Source organism: Thermobia domestica, chromosome 11 (assembly GCF_964235325.1).
Source record: "Thermobia domestica chromosome 11, izTheDome1.hap1.1, whole genome shotgun sequence".
NCBI classification, from domain to species: Eukaryota; Metazoa; Arthropoda; class Insecta; order Zygentoma; family Lepismatidae; genus Thermobia; species Thermobia domestica.
In genome coordinates, this window is record NC_137464.1 from 114,499,907 (window position 1) to 114,526,416 (window position 26,510).

The window sequence follows — 26,510 nt, forward strand, 5'->3', positions numbered from 1 at the left end:
CACGGCGAAAGTATTTGCGATGACATAGTTGAGACGCTGAAATGTCTAGTGAGACATACTAGTTTACAGAAGCCACTGGATGACTGCATTGTTACTGTTGCCGATTTTTTCGAATTTTCACAAACTACAACCAATTTCAAACTATAACCAACTATAACCAAACGCTTTTCTTTTATGCTGGAATATGTTGGAAACATTTGTCCAATGCTTCAAAAGAGACTGGAAAAGCCATAACGTTGCAAGGGACGCGTGAAATTTAACACTATGAACACATCAGTCTGTTGAAACGCAGTCAGTCATGTACCTTCTTCAAAGATAACATTCACTCTAAATACTTGAGCAAAATCGAAAGACAATCTCTCATGCGAGCAATTTATTGCGTGCGTTTCTGAAGAGAAATGGTGGATTGGAGAAATAGTTGAGAATTCACAGGAACATCGTGACTAATGTGAATTTCCTTCATCCCCATGGGCCAACGAAAATGTTTTTCTGGACAAAAACACCTGACATATGCTGGATTCCATACGAAAACTGCATCATTAATATTGGAGTACCCAGTATTTCAACTGGTACTGGCAGAAATTACAGCATTTCTGAAGAAGAAATTCAAGCCACTGAGAAGACCACCTCCAAAGTTGGTGATAAGAAATATTTCAAATTGCTTACAATCAACCAAACATGTAAATGTTATTTGTGTATTATACAATGATAGTTCACTATTGTTCAGTGTTTCTTTTATTAAATCAAACAGCACTGTACAGGCTGCGTAATGGGCACATACTGTTTTAAAATAACTTTATAAATTGCATTTAAGAAAGAGTTTTTACTTTTTTTTTTTTTTTTTTTCAGAAGAATCCTCAACCATTGTAGAGGAACAGACTTAGCAATGCAAGTCGTATTATTAGAAAATTAAAAAATATGAAACTTGAATTACTTTTTATTTTCCTTCAACATATCAAAAAATACCCTCCTAATTCTTTTATATGATAAACAGGAATACCAGAGCTAAGGCCTTTTTCAGAAACAATTGAAAAATTTTGACATTTTTTTCTTCTTTTTTCTCTTTGACGGTAAAATTCATATGCTTACCGACACTGACACTCAATCCAGCATTTCAGGGCATTTCATTGCTGCTGTAAAATTCTGTGTCTAAATTAAAGGTGTTTGCAGGAATACTATATCCTTTTTTAGAACACGGTTTGGCTAAAATACAATGCTCCTTTCTGATCTTCTGGGCTTTAAGAACGAGATAATCGGTTGTTTGAAATGTTTCAACAGTTTTCATAGTCGTCCATGATTTTGGAACTAATGACAGAATCTGAGTCCTTTCAGAATGGTACTTGAAGTTTCAGATTTCTCGCACAATTCATTTACTCAATCACCTCAGTCTTGACAATTATAAACATTTTCAACCCGGAAAATTGGAAACAGTATAGGAAATTTGGGGGTTTTGTGCAAAAAGTGCCTAAATCCGCCCTCAACTTACATCGTGTCGTAATTTGTTTTTCTTAAACATACCAAAAAACACCCTCCTAATTTTTTTATATGTTAAAGAGGAACACCAGAGCTACTTATTTTGAAAATTTGAGGTTGCTGTTAGGTGGGCCTTTTTCAGAAATACTTGCCAAATTTTGACATTATTTTTTCTTCTTTTTTTCTCTTTGATGCTGAAAATCATATGTTAACCCCACTTGTGAAGTTCATTACTACAATGTTTTAATTGCTACAAATTATAAAGTTGTTTTAGTGAAACCCACTTTCAAATAGCTTCAATATCTCCAAAGATCTAGCGGTTTCAGTATTTTGTCAAAGACGGACTTAGGTGTTTTTTTGCTGAAAACTCTCAAATTTCGAATGGCTCCTTTGAGGTAGAGTCGCAACAATGTACAGGTGTATTATGTTTGAGTACCACAACACATGTACAAAATTTGAATAAAATTTAAAACATATGGGCCACATTTTAGTTTGAAATTTGTTGATTTCATATGGAATGACACACACACACACACACATATATATATATATATATTAATGTAGTAACGTTTCTTACAATTAATAAGGTACATTTATTGTGTCACTCGTTAAAACTTTACATTAGGAGTGAACCAACTAATAGTACACAACGTGCCATTTTTGATGTGGCGAAACTTGAATGTGTTGCTAAAGAATGTGCTTTAAGAAAATAGCTTTTCTAAATATAGAAAACCTTTTAATTGTTGTTTCCTATATTTTTACCAGCTTACGCCTCTAATAAAAGGGAAAGAATAACACTTCTTTATTCGTAAAGCAAAGAAGGGTTTGCATACTTTTAGTGAGAAAAAAAAAGATTTTATATTACCAGTTTGTGTTCTATAAGAGTTCTGTTTAGCACTAGCTTGGCTACTTTTCGTTGCCCTAAAGCATGAAAGGCGTTACTAATTCGTATTTTAGAGCAATAAAACATTACGAAACTAATATTTCAATTTTACAAATAAAACATATTGAACAATCTTTACATACCTTTCAAATCTACCAACGCTCCTAACGTTTCAAGAACAGACCTAAACCACGAGATTTCTCTCACTAGTTCATTAAGACACAAAGGTGAATCTCCAGATACTAAATTATGTGTCAAGATAACTGAGATGAGCGTAAAAGTAGATATAACAGCATATTTTTGCTGCTGTTGAACAATATAATAGGCCAGGTCTTCACACAATGCTGTTTCACTTGGTGAAAAAACTACATGATACAAGGGACTTAATGCATGAACTGTCCGGTCAATGTGTTCTCCCATAAACTGTCTAATTGAGATTGGATCTGCGAAGTCGACATAAATCGTTCCATATTTCTCATCCAACACCTGAAGAGCCTTGAAAAGACCCTGTAATATAAGAAAAAGTTAAACTAACAAACAAAACATTAACACACGTCTAAGTCTTAAAGAACTGGGTGACATCACTGTTGTACATTAGTTTCATTTGAAAATAAATATTACGGCGGAGATTTTTCTAATGCCTTAAAATATAAAAATATGATAATATACAAAAACATTAAACGTATTTTGTTTAAATAAAGTACTGGTTTTCTTATTTGTATAAACAAGTTTAGACAATATTTTGTCATCAAGTTCTCGTCACTGGACTAAGGTTACGTATCAACTGTCAAACTCTGTACTCGTACAACAAACGGGTTGGACTACGCTGATAGTACGAACATAGTGCGTTGTTCAACAGATTCGTACGAAAGTGCACCACACATAACAAATAACTTCGAGTGATTTTACTTATAACTTCATACATTTTACACCACAGGCCGAAAAATAGCAATGCATTTGTGCCAGAATAGTGAATGAATGCACAATTTGTCCTTGATTTGTTACATTTCGTTCGGGTGACATAGCACTACAAAACGAGACCCGTAAACACCAACATTATGTTCTCAGGAACACCGTGAAAGCAGATCCTCAAGAAGTGTTTATGCCATTGCAGACGAGTTAGGCATACACAATAACACACTTATTCGGCGGCTCCGTGCAATCAGTAAGGTGAAAAAGTTAGACTCATGGGTACCAAAAATCGTCAATATTGGTCCAATGTTCTAGACGGAGTTGGCAAGCCAATATCGTTACATTCATTATTATTTACCAGATGCTTTGAACGCAACAGGAATCGTAATCTTAATGATTGAAAAGAAAGGTAATACCATTTTTCCTAAATCGGCACTCTTACTTGCGTGAAAATATTTTCGTAAAGCAAAGGCAATCAAATTCGCCTATTGCTTTGGGTTCTGAAAACATTTTAGTATTTCAAAACAGAAATTCTCTTTTTAAAACTAAGTTCGATTACAAAAACCCAAAATTAGTTTCTGTTTTTACAGCGAAATCAGTTTCGGTTTCCAAGGCTGAAAAATAGATTTCTATTTTTGAAACAGGAGAACCATTTCGATCTTCACAACAGAAACCGAAAATCAATTGTGTCATACTCGATTTTCAAGAAAACCGAACACTCGATAGAAAAGGTGTAAAAGTCTTTTGAGCCCAGCCTATTGAATGATGTTTTCCTGGGTTTTCATCATGCAAAGCAGGCAAATACTGGGATGGTACTTAACATACAGGTCCCACACCGCTTCCTTTTCTCTTCTCCCTTAACCCGGATAATGTGCTCATCGATGGATATCATCCCTCATATGTCACAGCTTTAAGGCTGTAGATGCTGGTATGCCCAGAAATATGTATATATAAATAAATGAATAAATGAATAAATAAATAAATAAATAAATACATACATAAATATGAAATGTGAATAGCACTTATAGTGATAATCCTTAAATTTGTATTCATAACAGAATTTACGAGACATCGATTCACTAGTATGACGACCTCTCTTCCATGTATGCGCATATGCATATAAACGATTTTGATTCATCATTTTTGGACTGCACGATAGTACAATGATAGTAACCTCTTATGTGAAGAGACAAGAGAGAGTGTTTTTTTAGTTGTTAGTTGTTGAACCTTTGGGCTAAAAACGATTTTGTTCGAATGCTAGTAGTCTATCTGATAAAAGACATGAAAAAAAATAAGGCAGTGTATCTTGACTTTTGCCCGTGAGGTTATTATTGACTTCATGTTAACTCTTTAAAGCTTTCACTTGCAGTTCTCTCTTAGAACAGCACGCAATTGGTATGTTTGTCTAATGCCCAGACTAGAAGGAAGAATGCTTCGTAACTGATTAATTTAAAAGAATATTATTCTTTCACTTTAGAACGTAATAATATAAAAGACTATACGCACGTACGATAAATATACACAAGTTGCAGGGACATACACAGGAGATATGTCCTGAGGGTCCAGACCTTAAAGAAATCCAGAGTTCTGTAAATTTAGGCTTAGATAGATACAGATAATAAATGAATACTATATTTATTTTTTCGAAAGGACTGAGACAATTTTGTTTATATTTCATAAACAGATATTCTATTAATAATATGACAATATGACAACACAATTGTCCTTAAAAATTCCCCTTAAGTTTTTTTCGGATTTTTTTTAATAACTCATTTGACTTTGTGCATAGTTCATAAATAAAATGTTTCATTAATAACCCGATAATATGGGAAACGCACTTGGCCTTAAAAAAAATAAACTCAAGGCGAGTTTACTCTTGGGGTGAGTTTTTTTCGGACCATTTTCTCAAAAACAAGTCAGGCGATTTTTTTCATATTTTATAAATAAATGATTCATTAATAATTTGATAATATGACATAACACATTTGTCCTTTAAAGATCCACAAGGGATAGTTTATTCATGTGGGTGAGTTTTTCAGGATGACTATCTCAAAAAATGACTCTGGATATTTTCTTCCTATTTCACTAATAACCCTACGATAGAGGTTGAATTATTTTTCATTAATAAATCCACAAGGAGTAGTTTATTGTTGGAGTTTATATTTGGATATCTTTCTCAGAAACGACTCAGGAGATTATGTTCATATTTCATTAATAACTTTATAATGTTGCACAAATCACTTTGTCTCGAAAATATCCATAAGGGTAGTTTACTTTTTCTTAACTATTTCCTCAAATACTACTCACGCGACCTTCTTGATATCTCATAAATAAACAGATCATCAATGACTTATGACCTAATACATGTAATAAGTCATTTCTCATGGAAAAGTCTACAAACGGTAGTTTAGCTTTAGTTCTGAGTTTTCTTTAAACTATGTTTTTCGAAAACATAATTTTGCTCGTACTTGATAAATGTTTATTAGTAACTACAACATAATATGATTTAGCTTTAGAAATGGAACGAGGAAGTTTAGTGCGGTAGCCCAAACTTTTACAAAGTGTAATTGTGGGAAGTGTACCTTAAGTTATTATTTCGGTTTTTGGTGATGCGTTGGATAAATGCCACAAGAAGAAAATTATATAATTGTATTGATGTCCAAATGTTTAGAAAAGTTGTGATAGTGGCTTCTACAAAACGGAAAGTTCGAAATTTAACATTTTAAGTGGATTGTAATTGTAAGTATAGAACTTACACCGCCATGTTTCTAAGGGATGTCATCCCTCAGACTTGTAGCGTATTTAGGTTGTAGTTACTAATACAGCCAAGAAATGCCGATTCAATTCCAATTCACTTTAGAGAAAGGGATATATAACTTCTGAACCGACTATCAACTTGTGTTAATACTTGATATTGAAGAACTAATTTCGTATTGCTATTGACTATATAAGTATTAACTTACAGAAGTAGATTCCTTAGGTTTGGGAACTCCCAGCAGCTCGTAAGCATATAGTGTTTCTTCAAGTGTTCTGTCATAACTAATATTCACAGGAATCATCATTACATCTGGTACTTTTGCACTAAAATAAAGTTCTGCAATAGCTGTCAAAAACCCTGTTGGGAAAACAAAGTAAAGTATACAGAAAGACTGCTCTAATAATCAGCGTGAAAACAGAATATTTTAAAATTATTATTATATATATATATACGAGGACGACCGCAAAAGTCATTTTTCGTAAATGAAAATGGGAACGAAGCAAGAAATTCTGAAATATGCAAATGGAGAGTTAATACATATGTAAACGTAGACACGAGAAGATGAGTACAACGAATAGTTCGTTTCATAGAGTTTTATTTTGAATTACAACATTACAAACCATTATACGTACGGGCGCGTGCTTTTTTCTTTTCTTTTTTTTTTTTTTTTAACTATCTTAGAAACACGAAAATGATAGAAGACGAGATTTATTGTGACTGATATACAAGTACATTGGCTATTGATATACAAGTACCTAGGCTATTTTTTTATGTAGCCACCATGAATCTTCAGACACTTGTGGAAGGGTGGCACATGTTTCTATACATCTTCTGTGCAAAAATCTGCAGCCTGAAAGTGTACTCAGTTTAGAACTTATGTCTAGAGCACTTCACTGTTGTTGAAATGCTTCGATGGAAGCCACTTTTTCAGGTGAAGCAAGGTCGGGGTTGTAAGGGGGATGACTGAATAGCTCTCATCGAAATTTTTGAATTGTCTCAATAGTACGAGTAGATGTTTGCGGGCGGCCGTTGTCATGATCAGAAGAATTCCATAGTGTAACATTCCTCTCCTCCAATACTGGATGACATGTCGCAAATTATTTAGTATTTGGCAATGTATATCTGCTGCAATTCTTCCTGGTTCCAAGAATCCCATTCAGTTGGTCCCAAAACACAGTTGCCATGATTCTGTAAGCTGATGATGTTTGCTTGAATTTCTTCTCTCTAGAAGAACCAGAGTACCGCCATTACATTGACTGTTGCTTCGACTTCCCAGTAGCGTACGATATCCACATTTCATCATCGAGAAAACAGGTCATCCCCATCCTTCCTCCAGCCGGCCAAAAAATCACATGCAGCTGCCATTCTTTGCTCATTGTAAGCATCTGTTACCATTTTTGGCACCAACCTCGCAACAGTTTGTGATAACCCAGCTTAGGCATTGCTGGAAAGTTTTTTGCGAATTCTATTATTGTGAATGGACGATTGGTTCGCACTTTCTCGTTAACGTGTTTCACTAGATCGTTCGTCTGAATACTAGGCCTTCCGCTACGCTCATCGCCATGAAAATTTGAACACCCTTTTCGAAACTCCCTGCACCACTGCCTGCTCTTCCCTTCACTCATTACTGCCGATCAGTAAATTGCACACAATTTCCGATGGATGTCAGCTGCGTTCTGTTCTTTGTCGTTCAGAAATCGCATTGACAGATCTCACTTTACATTTGGCGGGATTTTGTATTACGACAGTCATTTCACCTTACTGCTACTTGCATGTGCGAAACTCCACTCGGACGATTCTATCTTTGTTAAAGCACATGTGTTCATGCTCATCTTCACTAGTGTTGCCAATCCCGCATTTTTTTATGCGCCCCGCACAGTTACAATTATGGGTAAAGACCATGAACACATACTGGTGACATCTCCAAAATCGTCTTCCAAAGAATACATCACATATTGTCAACGACGTGGGAAGCACCGAATACCCGTGGCCACATTGTGAGCAAATCTGATTTTACGGCTCACTGCTGTGATAATGTCTTCACATGTTCAAAAGCATGTTTCAAGCAATGGTACCTTCAGTTTTGGTATGAAGTCGAAATCACACGGTGGTGGGTTACTTCCCATTCCTAGCGCACGAGAAGATTCTGCATACACGCTGCTTTATAGGCTGTCACGTTATGATGAAGGATGAGTACATCGTGTAGACCTTCAAGCACTTCTCCCAAATAGCCCATGTTAAGCTCGTTGCAAAAACTGCAGGGCTAATCTATTTACAGTTTGGCAATGTGGGACAAAATAGCACAAAATATCACCTTAACTAGGATGCTAGTATGATCATTAACTTAACAGGGGAGAGATTGTGACGAAACTTTTGTCTGTGTGGCGAGCCTGGATGACGCCATTCGCATGACTGGCGTTTCAGTTGTGGCTTATAGGTCCTGGTCCTGTAGCGTTACCGTGGCGTCATGATCATGTCATTCAGTGAATCTTTTGAGAAATTACTTTGAAAGACTCTAGATGCCACTAGTATGTGTTTCTGGGCTTTACGCAAAATTGTAATTCTACTTGTAATTATTTGTACTGTAATTCGAGTTAAAACACTATGAAACGAATAATCTGTAGTATTCATTCTTCTCATGCTATTTTCTGATGAGGAAATTTAAGTTCATAAAACTACTACATGTCACGTTTACATATGTACTAATCTTCCATTTGCATATTTCAGAATTTCTTGCTTTGTTCGACTTTTACGAACATCGACTCGACTCGACTCGTTCGTGTATATACATAAAGACGACTTACTGAGACTAAACATTATATCACAAAAAATTGCTATTACACATATTAGAATGACATTGCCTGCTAACTTTTTAGCGTAGAGAGAAATAGAGAAATTACTCATTTACTTGCATCAGTGGTTTCCAACCAGGGGAGGCGTAAAGAGCGAGCAAAGGGAGCGCAAGCTACTAACAGAAAAAATTGCATTCGCAGTAACAAATATTACGAATATTGTAACGGAGATGCGCTAAAGGAATTATGCGTACACACATAACATTAAATTAACTGTTCAGCAACAACCGTGCTTCTATTAAGAACACAGCCCGTAAAATATAATCCTTCACTAGAATATGGTATATGCAGAACCATTGTTGGAAATACTAATAATAATACGTTATGAATTAATCGAAATAATACGTTGGTTTAAAACTAAACATAGTACATCAACTCAAAAGTTATTATACTAGAACTGAACGCCTCAGCTGTCACCACTGTCAAGATTAAGGTAAGGAAAGGTATTTAAGAGGAATTAGGCGTGGAAATTGAATTTTCTAGATTAAGGTAAGGAAAGGTATTTAGGAGGGATAATCATCATCATTATCATAGATATTCGGCCAATATTGGCTCGTTGCTTGTCACAACTGAAAAGCGTCCACGCTTCACCGTGTCAGTTAACTACTTAATATTGATGCTGGAATTTTTTGTTTTAATACCATCCATCAACTGCAGCCTTTCATCCCTTCCTCTTTTTCCTTCCACAATATATTCTAGCACGTCCCTCATGATACAGCTCTTCCTGTATTATGACGAAATTGAGAAGGAGAAAGATACTGAGTTAAGGAAATTGAATTGAGAATTTCCATACAGCTTATTCTTCCTAAATATCCTTCCTTTCTTTAGTCTTGGCAACTAACATCTGTCAGTGAAATTCGACGTCAAATATAATTTTTAAAGTAATTTATAATAATAATGAGGATGGTATTTCGGTAGGAGGTAGAATGATTACGTGTATATAGTTTGCATATGATATCGTGCTAGTTGCGGAATCTGAAAAGAAAACCCGTAAGATGTTAGAAAAGTTGAAGGCGGCCTGTGAAGAATATGAGATGAAAATAAATGTTAATACAAAAGTCATGGCGATTGGAACGAAGCGATCGGTATCAAATATAGAAGTAGGAAGAAAATACAACAAGTGTTTAGTTTTCTGTACCTTGGTAATATTATTAGTGATGATATCCAGTGTGAACGTGAAATAAACGTAAGAACAGAAATGGCGATCAAGAAGAAGAAAATATTATACTATGGGACCTTGAATAAAGAGTTGAGAAGAAGACTCATAAAATGCTTCGTGTAAAGTATTGTACAGTATGCAGCAGAAACATTGACATTATGCAAAAATGATGGAAGACTGAAAGCTTTCGAAATGTATGTGTGAAGAAAAAGAATGGAGAGAATTAGCTGGGTCGAGCGGAGAACGAACGAGAAGGTGTTAGAAATGGTGTGAAGAAAATAACAATTTTAAATATTATTAGAGTACGTTTGTTTTACCTTGGAGCGCTTCCCGCCTAAAGGATGGATCTGTCTGCAACGCGTTCTTGCCACACCGCACTTAAGTGCGAGTTACAATACGCTAGGACACACAGCAAAACGCCACACCACTCACAAGTCACTGTAACACAATTGTTCGCGTGTGGCAACTATGCACGTCAAATAACATGACCTCATTTGATGGGCTGGCTGACAACTAACGTCACCTACACGACAAAGCCAATAAGGCGTCTATTGGATTAAAACATTCATGTGAGTACTAGCAGAAAGTACTTTAAAAGCCAACCAAGTGCACTGGCGGGAACCGTGTCAAGATAAAACAAACGTACTCTAAGAAGAAACTGTATCACGAAGGACATGCTAAAAGGTATGGTGGCAGGAAAGAGAGAAAGGGCGAACGAGACTACATTTAATTGACGATATCTAAATAGGAAAATCGTACGTGAAGACGAAGAGGTTGGCTGAAGACCGTGAAGCATGCAAGCTTCTCAGTTGCGGCAAATGGCAGTATATCTATTTATAATGATCATGATAATAATTATATTGTCATGCTCCAGGAGCGCAAGTGTGGATAATAATGTTGCTCAAGTAGTATACATTACAAAAAATGAGTTGAATTGATTTTCAGTTTAACGTCCCTTTCAGCAGCGAGGCTATATGAGACGTGGACCTAATGATTAACGTGGAATCCGAACCACATGAGCTCCCGCCGGGAATCGAACCCGGGCCTCCCACGCCAAAGGCGCGTACGCTAACCGCTTAGCCGCGGAGGAGCTCAAACATTATTAAAAAAAAAAAAAAAAAAAAAAAAAAGCAGCACCGTTTATTCTTATTATATCGTTCTTTTACAAAATATGTAAAATTAAACATTTTGTTTTCTTGAATGCACAACCAGAAATTTTGCTTATCTAAGGTAGCCTCAGTTCCACCAAACTCGAATTACCGAGATACTACTACTGTATTTATTAAATAACTTCTGTCGAAAAAATCTATCAAGTTCTTCAGTAGCTCAATGATTTGTTTCTAGAACAACATATTGTAGCCCAAGTTCCAAAATTGATCTTTTTTTTTTTTTTTTTTTTTTTTTTAACATAACCACTTTGCGTAAAAACGGTTGAACAATGAACTTTTGTGTCCGTTTTCAACGACTTGTGTTTACTATATGGACAATCGTAAAATGCATTTTGAAAGAATATTTAATATTTCTCTTTAAAAATCCACACACAACACACCTGTAAATTACAGATAAAAAACACAAAAAACTGTCTTGACTTCTGAAAGCTGATGTAAGGTTTAATACATAAAATTAAAGGCATGAGAAAATTAATCGATTGTTATGAAGAGTTCTTATTTTTAAATAAAACACAAAAATATTATGAGAGTATAAAACAGTTTCCCAAAGCTTTTTTTTCTATTAACTAACTGATTCATACTAGCTTTGCTATGTTCAATATTTTATTTTCGATAGTGTCTGAAGAACGATATGTTAGATATTCGAAACTGTCACAATTATTATTTTATTATTTTATAGTAAAACATTGCTTCCTCAGCATTTGTATTTTAGTGAAACTTTTTTCTAAGTCGAGACTTCTTTTATTAATACCTGTATACTTAAATATGATTAAAATAGTACTAATAAAATTTCCTTTTATTTTATATTGGTATTAATAGAAAGGAATACGCATTATTTATTTTAGAACTATCAAGAGTCTTTATATTCTCCATATACATAAACAAAGTGAATGACTGATCAACGACCAGGCCAAACCTACTACACTAGAAACTTCAAGTTTGGACAGTACGTAGGATTTGTGACATAAGATAAGACTAAGAAAGGGCTTTCGGAAATTCGACACGAAAAGGGGAGGTGGAAATTTTACATTAAAAATGTCCATATCTAGGAATCTCTTACGGTTACACACACATGAAATTCGGTATTTCGACTTCTCATTAAAATAATCAGATATGTTTCAGCTTTCTTTTTTTATATTTGATCTAGAAGGGAAGAAATGAAGATGGGAAGAAAATGGGATGGAGATTACGATTATTATATTAAGAGTCCAGGGAAACTTTGAAGGTTACAGACATGAAATTTCGTATTTGGACTTCTCGTTTAACATATTAAGGCCGTGTTTCGCGAATTTAGCTTCTAAAGATAAAAGAGAGTCATTTTTATAATATCCAAATTTACTTTATTTAGGAAGTACCCAATATAAGGATTCAAATAAGTTGAACGTGTGAAATTCGATATGTAAACTCTTAAATAAAAATAAGAGAATACCTATGTGTTTAAGCGCTTTCGGAAATTTAGCTCCTAAGGGAATAAAAGAGAGAACTTCAATGATATTTACATTTCCCTTATTTATCCACAAAGTGACGAAAGTGGGGTTCGCTTAAGTTGAAATGAAATTTTCTAGTTTAACGTCCAACGTTTATGCCCTCTAGGCTAGAGGGGGTAGGTGATTACTGAATGCTTGTGAAATTAAATTTTTTGTGATCTCCCAACGAGATTTAGTGTTAAAGTTGAAGACTGAAATTCGGTATATACACCCTTAAATACAAATAATGAAACACTTGGAAAGTTAGGAAATTTCGTTCGTCGTTTCAGGAAATTTCGCTTCTAAGGATAAAAGGGAAGCCATTTCTGTAAAACCCAAATTTCTCTCTCCTTACTGACAATGTGGCAAGGCGAGGATTCGGTACGTTGGAGATATGAAAATCGGCATATTAGCTCTTAAATAAAATCAAAACAATAAGTATTTCAACACCTACGAAAATTCTATTGCTAAGGGGATAAACGTTTCTATAATCTTAAGATTTCCCACTATTGATTCCAAAAAAAGCTTAATGTAAAGATTCACTTAAGTTAGGAGTTGTGAATAAAAGTAAGGGAACACTATTTCAGCGTTTTAGAAAATTCTGCTCCTGGAAGAGGAAGAGGACAATCTATATTATTATATGAAAGAGTGAAAGTGACACTCTCAGACTCCAGAGTCATCCTAAATATGTCTAAAAAAATGAGATTTGAGCAGAAAACTATTATTTGATTATTTTTATATAATAATTCATTATTATTATTATTTACTAAAGCAATGAATAGAACACTTTTTAAAAACACATATACTAAGGGAGTTACAGGGGATTCAAATGATTTACCCAGAATAAAGTACCACACGTATCCCTGGAACTCGAGGTTAGACAAATGGAACTCGGCTTATAAATTCCTCATTAAAACTAAGCGGATTCGTATCCAGCGTTTATGATAATAGCTGTTTCAAGGGCAGAGGAACATTTTTCTTTCCCACACACTGAAAGCGATATCAGCTCTTGTTTGTGATTACATCATGGTAAAATGGCTGAAAACTTTAAATGAATTTTGGAACATACTTAGTGTCTATCTCGAACACGGTTTAAATAATCACTTTGAGACAAGGATGTATCCTAAGAGGGACACGAGGTTTGAAATTAATGCGAGAAACAGAGTATTTTACAAGCTTCTCATATTAGGGAGATGAAACTCCGTATATAAACTCCTCATTACAAATAAGTGGACATGGGATCCAGCCTTTTTCAAGATTCCGGTTTTAAGGACGGGAAGCGGGAATTTCTAGATATTTTTTGCCACATTGAAATAAAGGTTGTCTGCGGAAATTTGTTTCCCATTTGAAATGAAGTATGGAGCAGTTTTTATCATGTCACATCAATTAACCTGGATACTAATCGTTCAAGTTCATGTCAAAAGTATAGTATCTTAGGTTTTTAATTACACTTTCAATGAAAGTGTGCCCTAAGGGAGATTAAAAATTTCCCATAAGCCTATTCTCCCAGTGCGAAGAACGGACATTTCAGCTAGTAATACATATATAAGCTATTAGGATTTACACAGTCTATCCTGAGAAATTAACTTTTTATTTATTTATTTATTTATTTACTTATTTATTTTATTTATTTATTTATTTTTGTTATAGTACCCCAGCGTCAGAGAAGTATATGTACTACATAGCGACACATTTCGACTATCCTCCACCAACGTTATAAAGCGTTGGCAGGGACGATTGATTGTGGCTAACAACACTGACTGAACGTCGGACGGAAAGGAAGTAATGAAGCAACGAGCCAACATTAAACTATGCTTCAAATTGGGTAAAAGTGCAACAGAGACGTTTCAAATAATTCAAACTGAAGCACTGAGCGGTAAGAATGTGTTTAAGTGTTATGCAAAATTTCATGATGGTTGGTAGAACACTAAAGGTGATCTACGATCAGGACCAGCAGTGACTGTGAACTGACGAAAACGTCCAAACAGTACCGGAGATCGTAGGCAAGGACCGTGCATTTGCAAGACTCACCAAGGATCTCACTGAATTCCGAAGTTCACTATCCATCTCATTCTAGCCGAAAATTTGGGCAAATGATCACAGTTTGTCACACATTCAGTGACAAATAAAAACATTAGAGTGGAACACTGCAGAGACATGAAACAAGCAGTTGAATGTGGATTCAAGATTTATGTCAAGTATTATAACAGGTGATGATACACGGTGCTTTCAGTATGAATCACTTAAAGCGTCAGAGGTCGGAATGGAAGGATTAAGGGTCTCTTAAAGCTGAAGAAAGTGTACATGCAGAAGAGCCGGATCAAAACTCTGCTAACTGTTTCTTCAATTCCAAAAGCATCATTAACACGGAATTTACACCAGAGGATCACATTGTGAACGGTGTGTTTTGCAACGTCTATTGGTCAGAATTCATCGAGTTCGACCTGAATATCGGCAACAACGTTCAATGTCTATGTTGCACGACAAGACATCCATGCACGAAAACAGGATGAAAGGCCAGTTTTCGACCAAAAGAGGGATCGTGGAGCTCGAACACCTCCCATACCTTCCAGATTTGGCCCCATTCGACTTTTGGCTATTTTGCAAAACTGAAATTGGTGTTAAAAGGAAAGTGAGCACCATTCCAGATATCTAAAAGGCTTTGACCGCGATTTTGAAACCAATTCGTGTAATATTAAGACTGCTTCTCTTAGTTCAACAACCACTTCATTTTATGTATTGATTCAGGAAGTACATATTTTAAGTAAACTGTATTGTGACCCAGCAGTCCACAACGTCTTGACTTGCATTTCTCATTAGTCAGCTTTCCCACTGCGCAGACTTTGCATATAATCTTTTACCTTACTAAATTGTATAATTTATACCTGTTTGAGATCGTCAACTATAGTGTGTGATACACAATTCTCTCGAATTTTATTTTGACTAATATTCAATCTAAGAGGACCACAGGGGCAGATCCCGATGCTCACTTGTAGTTTGGGGACCATAGTTTGAGAGACACTATAAAAGACTGAATGAAAATAAGACAAGAAAATTATTAAACGATCATGTTAATGTTTTGCTTTGCGTAACTGTTCAAAAATTCCAACTAACATATACGATATACTTACCAAGTTTCGGAATCAACGACTTTGCAGATCGACTTCTTGTTCCCTCAATGTAAAATTCCAACGGAGACTCTTTGTTAGCAATATGCGTCTGAATATATTCTGTGAACACTGACCAGTATAATTTATCATGGCCAAAAGAACGACGTATGAAAAAGGCACCACAGTTTCTGAGAACTCGTCCAATACCTCGCATATGAACGAAATCTGAATTAAAAGTTAAAACAAAGTAAGAATTAAGATTAGAGTACATTGAAATACACAAATATTATATATGTTCTAAAATGTCTTCATTCTCTCTAATAATAATGACTATTAACTTACCTATTAAAGCTTACATATATACCATAAAGAAACCATTATAAACGTGAAAGATTTCTTTTCAAATTCGTAGCTGTTACTACTTTAAAATTAGGATTAATAACATATAGTAAGTGTAAAACCTTAATTGTTACTACCCTTATATTATAATTTATCCATGAAAACGGGAAAGAAGAAAACCCGATGGCAGAACTTTCTTTGTCTTTCTGCGATTAGCTTTTGTAAGTCAAAAATTTTCTGCAGGAATTCTTTAAAAGTTTTCTGCAGGAATTCTGCAAAAGAAATACTTGTGATTGTTAAAAATACGCTTTACGCGATGTAAAAACCAGTTCAAGCTACATTTATGAGAATTGTCCGTGCATTTAAGACATCTACACATAGCAGGCATGTTTTTACACTTTTCTGTTGGCTATATATATATATATATATATATATATATATATTTTTTTTTTTTTTTCTCTGGCAATTTTTCTGCACAAGCGCGGCCAATTTTCTGCGATCACATCGCAGATCGCGGCATGTTCTGCTATGGGGGAAGAAAATAAAACATCGGATAAGATTTACGAAACAAAGTTCTTCCGTTCGCCTTGTATTACTTTAGAAATTAAAGTAAAACATACATCAGAACTGAGTGACATTAAAATCCAATCGTAACAACTGGAAGGGGAAAATAGAAAGGTCTACCCTATTCATTGCCTAATTATATTATTGGAACTACAACGGCAGAATGTAACCAACCACATAAAGGAAATAATGCAACTAGGGGACCGGATACATTTTAAAATAAAGTCCCTCCAAAGTCGACTTCGAAACTTCAATGTCTGCAGCGCTGCAGTAATTGATATTCATCACACAAAGGATAATAATACACAAGGTGCTAAGTTATACAACATGTCCCACTTTAGGGAAGGGTAGATTGAGGGAATGATTTGGTCAAAAGTAAATTAAAAATAGGTAAGTACAGGATTACTTATGTGTTTCTTTTTTTCTAGACAATAATATTCAGATAGGTAATAAATTAAATAATGGAAGAATTAGTGTAATTCAGATAAAAGAGGATGGGAAAACTCACGAACTTGTTTCTACAATACGCTTATGATAGTTTGAATCGACATTTAGCATTAGAGGTCAGTGCTCGAGTGCTCTCTCCGTATTTATTTATATTTCATGAATTGGTGCACAGCATGTACTTGTTTCCTTGTACGGGATCTTCTTTGTCTCGGATATATATATATATAGGACGTTGATCTTCGGTTTGAGGGTCTTAAGTTAGACCCTCGTATAGATCTTTATGTGATTATAAGCTACATATCTACGCCAACTAATCTAAATCATATTTATGTTTATTTGCTTGCTTGTCTTGTAAACTTCAGAATCGAACGAAATATATTACTCATATCACATTTGTAACAGAAAATAATAATAATAATAGACACATACGACGATAATCTTATTAGTGTCATGTTTTTGTGTTATTATAACTTGCTGCGTGTTGATAGTGAAAGAAGTACCTCTGCTACATGCAACATTAGCTCGTTAAAAGCTGGCTTTCTCACAGGAGGTTTGGCAGCAGCGCGCTGGAGACTCATTGGTTGACGCCATCCACTATTTTGGCTTACGCAGGTTATAGTTTAGTAGATATATTTAAACATAGTGAGAAGTTTAAAAGGCAAGAGTTCACGAGTCACATAGTTTCTGTTCAATTTCAACTACCCCACGAATACTAACCAAAATTCACTCCTCAAAAATATCCAGATTATTAATCTCGCCGTTGACGTTTCGGAAAAGTGTTATAACCTTCCTCATTACGGATTCTTCCAGAAAATTAACGTTGCTAGACAAACTACATCGCTATTGCTTACCTCTACTATACACAATAACTTATGTAGTTCCAGTAATAATATTTTTACGAATTCTGCTTGCACTTTTATAGTTTCTATATCCTGTAAACAAACTTATATTCTGTAAAGCTGGCGGTAGGATATAGACAATAGGGTGAGGAAGGTAGTAACCTTTTGCTGAAACGTTTATTGTAAAATTGAAAATCTGGGGTCTCTAGGAAGTACAGCTTTAGTTAGTCTGCAATATGCATCTTATCGAATCAGTAATCAATTAGCTCAAGAATACTCTTAATAATTTTGAACACACTAATTTGCCAAGAATTAAATAATACGCCCACAAAGGGAAAAATCTAATACTTACCCATTCCTGCAGCAATTATTGGTAACTCAATCTTGTAGTGAAAACACAGTAATGAAAACAGAAGAAAATCTGCATAACTGCGATGACTAGGAACAAATACTACAGGATAATGCTTCATGACCTCACGAACCTGCAAATAAATTATTGTATATGAACTATTAACTTTATTATTCTTCATGTCGTTCGGTGTTCTCTCTGGTATCATTAGCGCTTCATTTATTAAAATATCGTAATATCATGTTGGAAAAATTTTACTTATACGAGAAGCCTGAGAACTGGTAACTGAGAAGCGAATAAATGTCTGCAACTAATTAAAATACACAAATAAATTGAATCGTTAATTTTAAATTCATTTCATACCACTTGTAAACACCCACTTTCCAAAATAGTGCATCATTCGTTAAGTCGTCTCTATACACATTCGGACAAAAGAAAAAGATTGCGTCAAGATAAAACTAATTAAGTACACTATAATAAAAACAAAAATATCTCATTACCACACCACAAGTTATGAACTATACGTATTTTTCAATAAGATATAATCACAGTACATAACAGTTACCGTTATTTTTATAAAAGTATATTAAAAATTTGAAACTAAGTACTTTCAATGTATAACTATACGAGATGAACGTTCATTTATGATTTAATAATTTTATTTACTAACTAGCTGTTAGACCCGTACTGCACAAGGGTCAGGTAAAATGTATATGTAAATAAACTGAACAACGAAACTAAAACACTTATTTTACTAATGGATTTGACATTAATATCGGTCATTTTGAATTAATTTTACATGTCTAGGTAACCAAGCCCCGATGACTCCCGGCCCGCATGCATGGTGGCTGAAGATGAAAGTCATCGCTACTGGAAGTATCACTATTGATCTCAGTGATCGCAAAAACTATGGATTTGACATTAATATCGGTCATTTTGGATTATTTTTACATGTCTCCCCTCCCCCCCCCCCCCCCGTGATTCCCGGTACGCAGCCGAATGGGATGAATTGGAAATTAATGAGATCAGAGTTTCATCATTGATCTCAGCGACCGCGAAACTATGAATTTGACATTAACATCGGTCATTTTCTACTACTTCTACATGTTCAGGTAAACGCCCCCCCCCCCCGAGATCCTCATATTCGAATTTTGGGGGGGGGGGAAGCTTCGTCTTGGTCTGGAGCCTGGACCAAGGTACCCGTGACCAAAATTTGGTAACTCTCGGTCCACTCGTCTGGTCCTCAGGCCGCACACTAACAAACTCTTTATTTTATTTACAATAGATTTTCATAAAATTAGACGGATAAATACTTGTATGTCTACAAAATGAAGGAACTAGATACAGATGTTACGTAATTATTTAACTATCTTAGTAATTGTTGTTTTCATCACACTTGGTTTATATAACATTTTAAAACACATTTTTCTGACCAGAACAAAATGAATTATTTAATAACTATACGATTTTTGTTACAGTTTCATGGACCTAACGTCCTCTTCATCAGACATTGAAAAGACAGATGAAAAGACGTCTGATGAAGAGGACGTTAGGTCCTTGAAACTGTAACAAAAATCGTATAGTTATTAAATAATTCATTTTGTTCTGGTCAGAAAAATGTGTTTTAAAATGTTATTGTGATTATCCAGAACTATGGAGTATATTTATTGGTTTATATAATGTAATTAATTCGCACTTCCTAGTTTCGAAATGGAAATAACGCCACTAAGCTGAATTGTATGCATTATCTGTTGATCCATTTTTTAAATAAACACATGTCTCAGCAGATTAACATATGTTCAGTAACCCAGGATTACAACCTATCTTCAAAAATACAAAATATAAAACACCTGGAAACCTTAGAGAGACAAGTTTTTGGAAGAGTCTGCGGGAAAAAGAGTGCCTTTGTTACCGTATTCCATAATTATAGGTCAATTTTCTATTCATACGAGAAAGTTATGATAGATTTATTCCAAACTCAAATTCGAACACCAACAAAAGCTGAATTAGAAGATCGAAATCTGGAAATTTATTTAAAGCCGTTCTGTTGTCCTGAGTTCGATGTCTTGTTATTATGGTCCCTTTTCACGAATTTACAACAGAGATCAGCAAATGTAATTAATGACTTAATATCAAATCAACTCTCACTTTACAGCACACACTAAATTACTCTTCCGAATATAGTAAAGTAGGTGTATTAACTTATGTATAGAACTACATTTGATAGATGAACATCACGTTTGAAAACTAAAAGGATTACCGATAGTCAGTAGTACACACACTATCATTTGAATTGAGAACAGTTGTATCCAATAAATTGGAATGAAAGCATTCTATATACCTATCTATATCTATCTTCCAAAGTTTGTGCATATGTGTGGTTGGAACAAAGAAATCCCGATGCAAAGCGAAAAAAGGAAAAAATAAGCACATTATAAGTTTTTTCATTAAAACGTTTCCTCAGTTAGGATGAGGAAGAAGGCACAAATAGAAGAAATTAAAGAACAAAGAAAAGGCTGTGCAGCATCCAATTGAGTGCAACGTTAGATTAATATGAATATTACACATTTCTGGTAAGTAATTCATTGTACAGGATGTTCCGGTAATAAATAGACAAACTTCACATATGTGTTCAGGATCTCAATACAAGAAAAAAGTTTATCTGCGACTTTGATCGAAAACCTAACTACGGAGATGCGGTCCACTTTAAGATAATCAACCGCAATTAAACTAATACTTTAAGTTAGTCCCATCTCCATGATTAGGTGTTTCCGCCCAAGCCTCGAATTTTTTTTTTTTTTGGGGGGGGGGGGTAGGCTTATTGAGATCATGAATATATATGCGAAGTTTATCTGTTTATTCTCGGAACATCCTGCATATATATAACAGACTGAAAATTTTCCTTTTTTCAAAGGATTTGATTTCGACCATGTGTTACGATAAGCATCACATCCAATTATGTACACGGTTTCCAACAGACAAAGGTCATAATATGACATTACACGATTCTATTCCATTCGGATGATATGGAAAAAATGATAAAATTTGATATATTGCTTAAAATGGCTTATTTATGGGAACTTTTTTAAAACAATTTTTGATATACTTTGCTTCTATAACTAACAATTTTGCCATATCTCAAGAGCGGTTAAGATATCAAATTGTTGTAATCGGCATTGTGATCTTCACATTTAGATCATCTGTCCAACTGGATGAAGTACTTATCTAAGCATTTTTTTTTTTTTCAAATAAAGGCTTTTGAAAAAATCGAATTTTCAATGCCTAACTTTGTTCACTCGAAAATCTAACTATGGAGATGCGGTCCACTTTAAGATAATCAACCAATTAAACTAATACTTTAAGTTCACTCGAAATCCGTCATACCATGATCATAGTATTAGGTACTGAAGTACTTAGGATGTGTGTTGGCCCGTTTGTCTCGCTTGTGTTATAACTGCTATAGAGGCCACCAAAATTTGGATATTTGTGATACTGTAACGTCATTACTTTGCAACAATGAAAACGTTTTGAATTTGTTTTATATGCTAGAAACTGACGTAATTGACGCTGTATCACCTCAACATACGAGCTCGGGTTGCAAAAATCTTTCAGTTTATGCCGGATAGTCTAAAGGAGACGGTGATGAAAAATGAATGCAATGGTGGAATGAATAAAGTGGGAGGAAACAGAATAACTCCGAGAAAACTCACAAACACGGTGTTTGTTCACCACAAAGCCTACTTGTCGCGAGCTGTGACCGAACCAGGGACCCTACGCACCAGAAGGGAACGCTCTACCACTGAGCCATCGTGCGCCCACGCTCGGGCTGCGAATTGAAATCGTTTGATTGCCGCCAGCAAAGCAGTGGAACGAAAAAGATGGTAAAATGAAATATTCCAATTTTTACGTCCTACGATTATGCCTTTTGGACTAAGGAAGACGATGATTAAGGCAAGTGAATGATGATGGAAGAATAGGTAGAATGAAGGAAATGGGAGTAACCTGAAAAAACCCACGAACACGATGTTGTCCACTACAAATTTACTTGGTCAAGGGTCAAACCAGGTATCCCACGCATCAGAGGTAAACGAGCCACCGGTAGCGAGATGAAACATGTAGCTTTTAATTTCTTTCGCTTCCTGCTCTAGTTCCATTGTTACTGATCTTTCAGCAGCTAATAGCGGTAGTCTGTAATCAATTTTCTACATCTCCACATGGTGCAAAGTAACCCAATTATAGACTCTAATTGAACTATTCACTTTAATAATTTTTCCACAGATGTCAAAATCAAACTTAATATCGTTTACTTCTTCACAGTACATAGAGACGTAAGATGGATACACATTTATTTTGACTTATATTTCGCATTAATATGCCGAGTAAACTTGACTGTCTTCTCATAGAGCAAGTAACAGCTCAATTATGGCCACACTTATTCCAGGTATCCTCTTTTTCAACTTGCGGCACACTACTAGTGTAACTTGAATTTTCGCGACACACTCATAAATATAAATATTATTATTATTATTATTATTATTATTATTATTATTATTATTATTATTATTAATCATAATAATAATATTTGTAAATATAAAAAACCGTGATATATTTTGTGTGTGTGTGATTACTGATCATCTCCTCACAGAGAAGAAAGCTGATCACTGTTTTTCCCCGTGGTAGATCATTATACTTGTTTTTCGTTCTAATCTAAAAATAGAAAACAATTGCAATGAATTATAGGACTTAGCTTTTAAAAATAAACTTTCATTTTCGAAAACTGTTACCAACCTTTCACTAAGAAGGGAGATCATTAAATAATGAACAAACAAACAAATCTCTCATACTTTTAACGCAAATGTAGGTAATTTGTATGCATGTTTGCTTCGTCGAAAGGATTGAATGAAATTTTAAAATTTCAAGTTTCGATATAGTCTGCAACAATAAAGAGGCAATAATGGTCATAACAATAACAAATACTTTTTTCAACATTAAAAATATACAGAAAAGTAACACAGTATGAAACTTAAATGTATTAACACGGTTAATATATGTTCTTACACTTAATTGTGTTCGTTGCAGAAAATCTTGCTTTACCTAAGTAGGATGTAGAAAAGAGAATTAGAACTTTCACAGCCTTTGTAGAAATAGCTGGATATTCTCTCCGGAGAGAAATACAGAATAATGCCATGTCTTGCTGTGAGTACTTGAGCTTGAAACCTCGGTCATTCCTCACATCGACCAATTCACTTTCTTCCTGGACATTTAATTTTGTTGACTGTAGGACAGAAGGTGCAAAAGGGTCCCTCACCCAGTCAAATGAAGTCAACTGAAGCATCAACATTAGTGTGCATGAGGCTCCGACAATTAAAATTCTGTGTCCGAAATACTATCTGCTACACAGTAATGTATGTACAATAATGTGTTACAGTTACAGTAATTTTTTACGTTGTGGAAGTTAATAGCAAAGTGAAATATACACTTTTTTCCTATGACTTGCAATTTGGTTGCTATAGAATTAATAATTTTGTTTCGATTTCCTTGCAGCACACCAGCGGCTCATTCGCGGCACACCGGTTGGGAAACGCTGCTCTATGTTATCGTCTGTGATATCGCGTTATTAGTACGCCACAAAACACAACAATGTTGTCGACATAGTCACGTATTTAATGTTCGATGCAATGTATACCCACTTTATGGTACCACATTTATTTTCAGTGTTCCAAAATAAGGATGCTACAATATTACAAACATACAAATTTTGGAAGCTTCTAGTACAACTGAGATGGCCAAGATAATGCATATCCAAAGTATCTATCATGATCATGATATGACATATATCGAATAAATATGAATGAAGTTACAAGGAGTTGAAAATTTAACTTTTTTCGAAAGGCTTTATTTCCAAAGGATGTTAAGGGTTAAGTATTATATCTAAATACTTATATGGTTTCCAATTGACGAATTTTGTCGTTTACAACAATTAGATATCTCAAACCGTTCCGAAGACATAAACATTGTTAAAGTTAGCAATACTGCTTCCAATGACGTATTTGTAGAAAATGTTTAAATGATTGTTTTCCTTACAGCAACAGCTTTTGTTAGTTGTAATTAGAAGTTCTTACAACTACATAATTTTAAGCAGTGTTGTAAAATTTACCAATGTTCATCATATTATGATCATGGTATTCAACGCTAAGGTACACTGGATGTGTACTGCCCCGGCCGTCTCAGTTCTGTTGTGAATGTGGTAGAGGCTTACAAAATTTGGATATTTATAATTTTGTGGTGTCCTTAGTTTGTAACATTGAATAATAAATGATAGTATCATAAATTTTTGTTTAGCATGTAGATTTTATTTTAAATCTACATGCTACAAAAAATTTATGATTCTACCATTTATCTGATTTAGTCCCATTTGAAAAAAAGAAAAATACATATATTTCGGGTTGTCAGCATTGTTCACCTGTTCGTGTTGCGGACAGCCTCAAACGATTTCCCCTTACTTAAGTTTGGTTTTCCCTTACTGACGTTTACTTTCTATAAAATTTCAGTTTTTATCTATTAGTTTCAAAGTTACATGGTTGTCTCAATTAAAAAAAAAAAAAAAACTGTGTAATGAACACTGCAATTTTCTTCTTTCCTCAAATACCTTTAAAATGAACAGTGCAAGAATTGAAGCAGAACATCTTTATCTTAAAAGCACATCTTACCTTTTGAAGATTTCTCTCATTAATTTTTAGTTCTGTATAGAGCTTCTTCATCACTTTTATCAGGAAATAGCCAAACCATCTAACAACAGGAAGCTGCATTGTATGGGCCATTTCATCCAGAATGTCCTGAGCCTTTCGTTCCAAGCTCTCTCTCTTTTCATTGAGCTCTTCACTGAGCTAAACGTGAAAATTAATGGAGAAATGAATTATGGAGTAACAAAAGGGTGTTATTCATTTCAGTCCTTATAACTTAAATCATCATTAGCTTGTAACAATAAATTAATTATAGATATTATTTAATGACGTAATACAATGCATGTAACGCCAAATTGACGATATGATCCTTTGTCATTAACTTCATACATATACTTTTGAATACTCTCTTGTAGAGTCGCCTATTCTGATAGGGTTTCCTCCACTGTACAGATAATTTTAAAATTCCCTGAATCTCCGCTATGGAAAAAAAAAATCTTGTCGAAAATCAGTTTTCCACCTTCTAACGTTTTTCAAAAACACGTCAACTACTCACCACAGCGTTAATAAATATTGGTGTTTCTTTCCCCTAACATTTTTCAAACTGTGTTCAAATCACTCAATAAACCGTTTACAACTTAAGACAATGTAAAACCATGCTCAGTAATTCTATCATTCTACTTACAGATGTCTGTAATTAAGAAAATTTTTATGTGTATCTCTAAGCTTTCGATTCTCTCCTGGAGTCCTGTTCGCCAACAGGAGTAACAGGGTGTCTACTAAAATTCGAAAATGAAATTTCGTGACTTTTCTCTCCCAAATCATAAAATTTAGTAACATTCTCAAGTTAATTTGTTGCGAATTGGGCCGAATTTTCATGCATGCGATGGAAGCGTGCTTTGCTTGCGATTTGGTAGCGTCTAAAGCCGTATATATTTTGGTGGTGAATTTTGACGTTTTATAGAACAAAATTTTCCAGTTTACATTGATTTTTGTACAGATAAAAAAAAAATCATGACCCAAAAGCTAAATTTCTTGACTTTTTCATGACGATTTTCTGATTTCGCGACTTTTTCATGACTTTCGTGACCGTTATACACCCTGAGGAAGAAAAATAATAATAATAAACGTCAAGGAATACAATGGAACGGATTTACCAAGGAAAGAACGGTGCTGGAAAACACTGTCAAGTACAATGATTGAACATCAAATTGTGGTGATGTAAGCTCCAATATAACCGAGTCGATTTGTGCGCTCTTTTGTTTTTTAGTGAAAGATTGCCAGCCCGTGTTATTATTTTCGTTGTTATGCCAATGTTGTTAGAATTCTGTACCATTTGGTCCTTCAGTCTGTACAAATTTTAATCAAAAAGATTTTTAAATTGATGTTACTTACCAAAACCTGATTTAAATTTCAACGTCCTTACAGATAGTTCGACTGCTAAAATGTTGCAATCATCAGAGCAAAAGGTAGGAAGGAAGAAATATTTAGAGATTAGTTCAACATA

General features: G+C 34.6%; 1 protein-coding gene across 3 annotated transcripts in view; it reads right to left on the reverse strand.

The window, feature by feature from the left end:
- Nucleotides 1–26,510, reverse strand: part of Gnpat (dihydroxyacetone phosphate acyltransferase) — a 147,676-nt gene that overhangs the window by 97,418 nt on the left and 23,748 nt on the right. For all 3 annotated transcript variants that reach the window (XM_081731001.1, XM_081730999.1, XM_081731000.1), the window contains exons 3-7: nt 25,031–25,207; nt 18,324–18,453; nt 15,804–16,007; nt 6,232–6,383; nt 2,500–2,863 (exon numbers count right to left, since the gene is read on the reverse strand). In XM_081731001.1, coding sequence (XP_081587127.1) covers nt 2,500–2,863; nt 6,232–6,383; nt 15,804–16,007; nt 18,324–18,453; nt 25,031–25,207 — 1,027 coding nt within the window. The remainder of the gene's footprint in view (nt 1–2,499; nt 2,864–6,231; nt 6,384–15,803; nt 16,008–18,323; nt 18,454–25,030; nt 25,208–26,510) is intronic.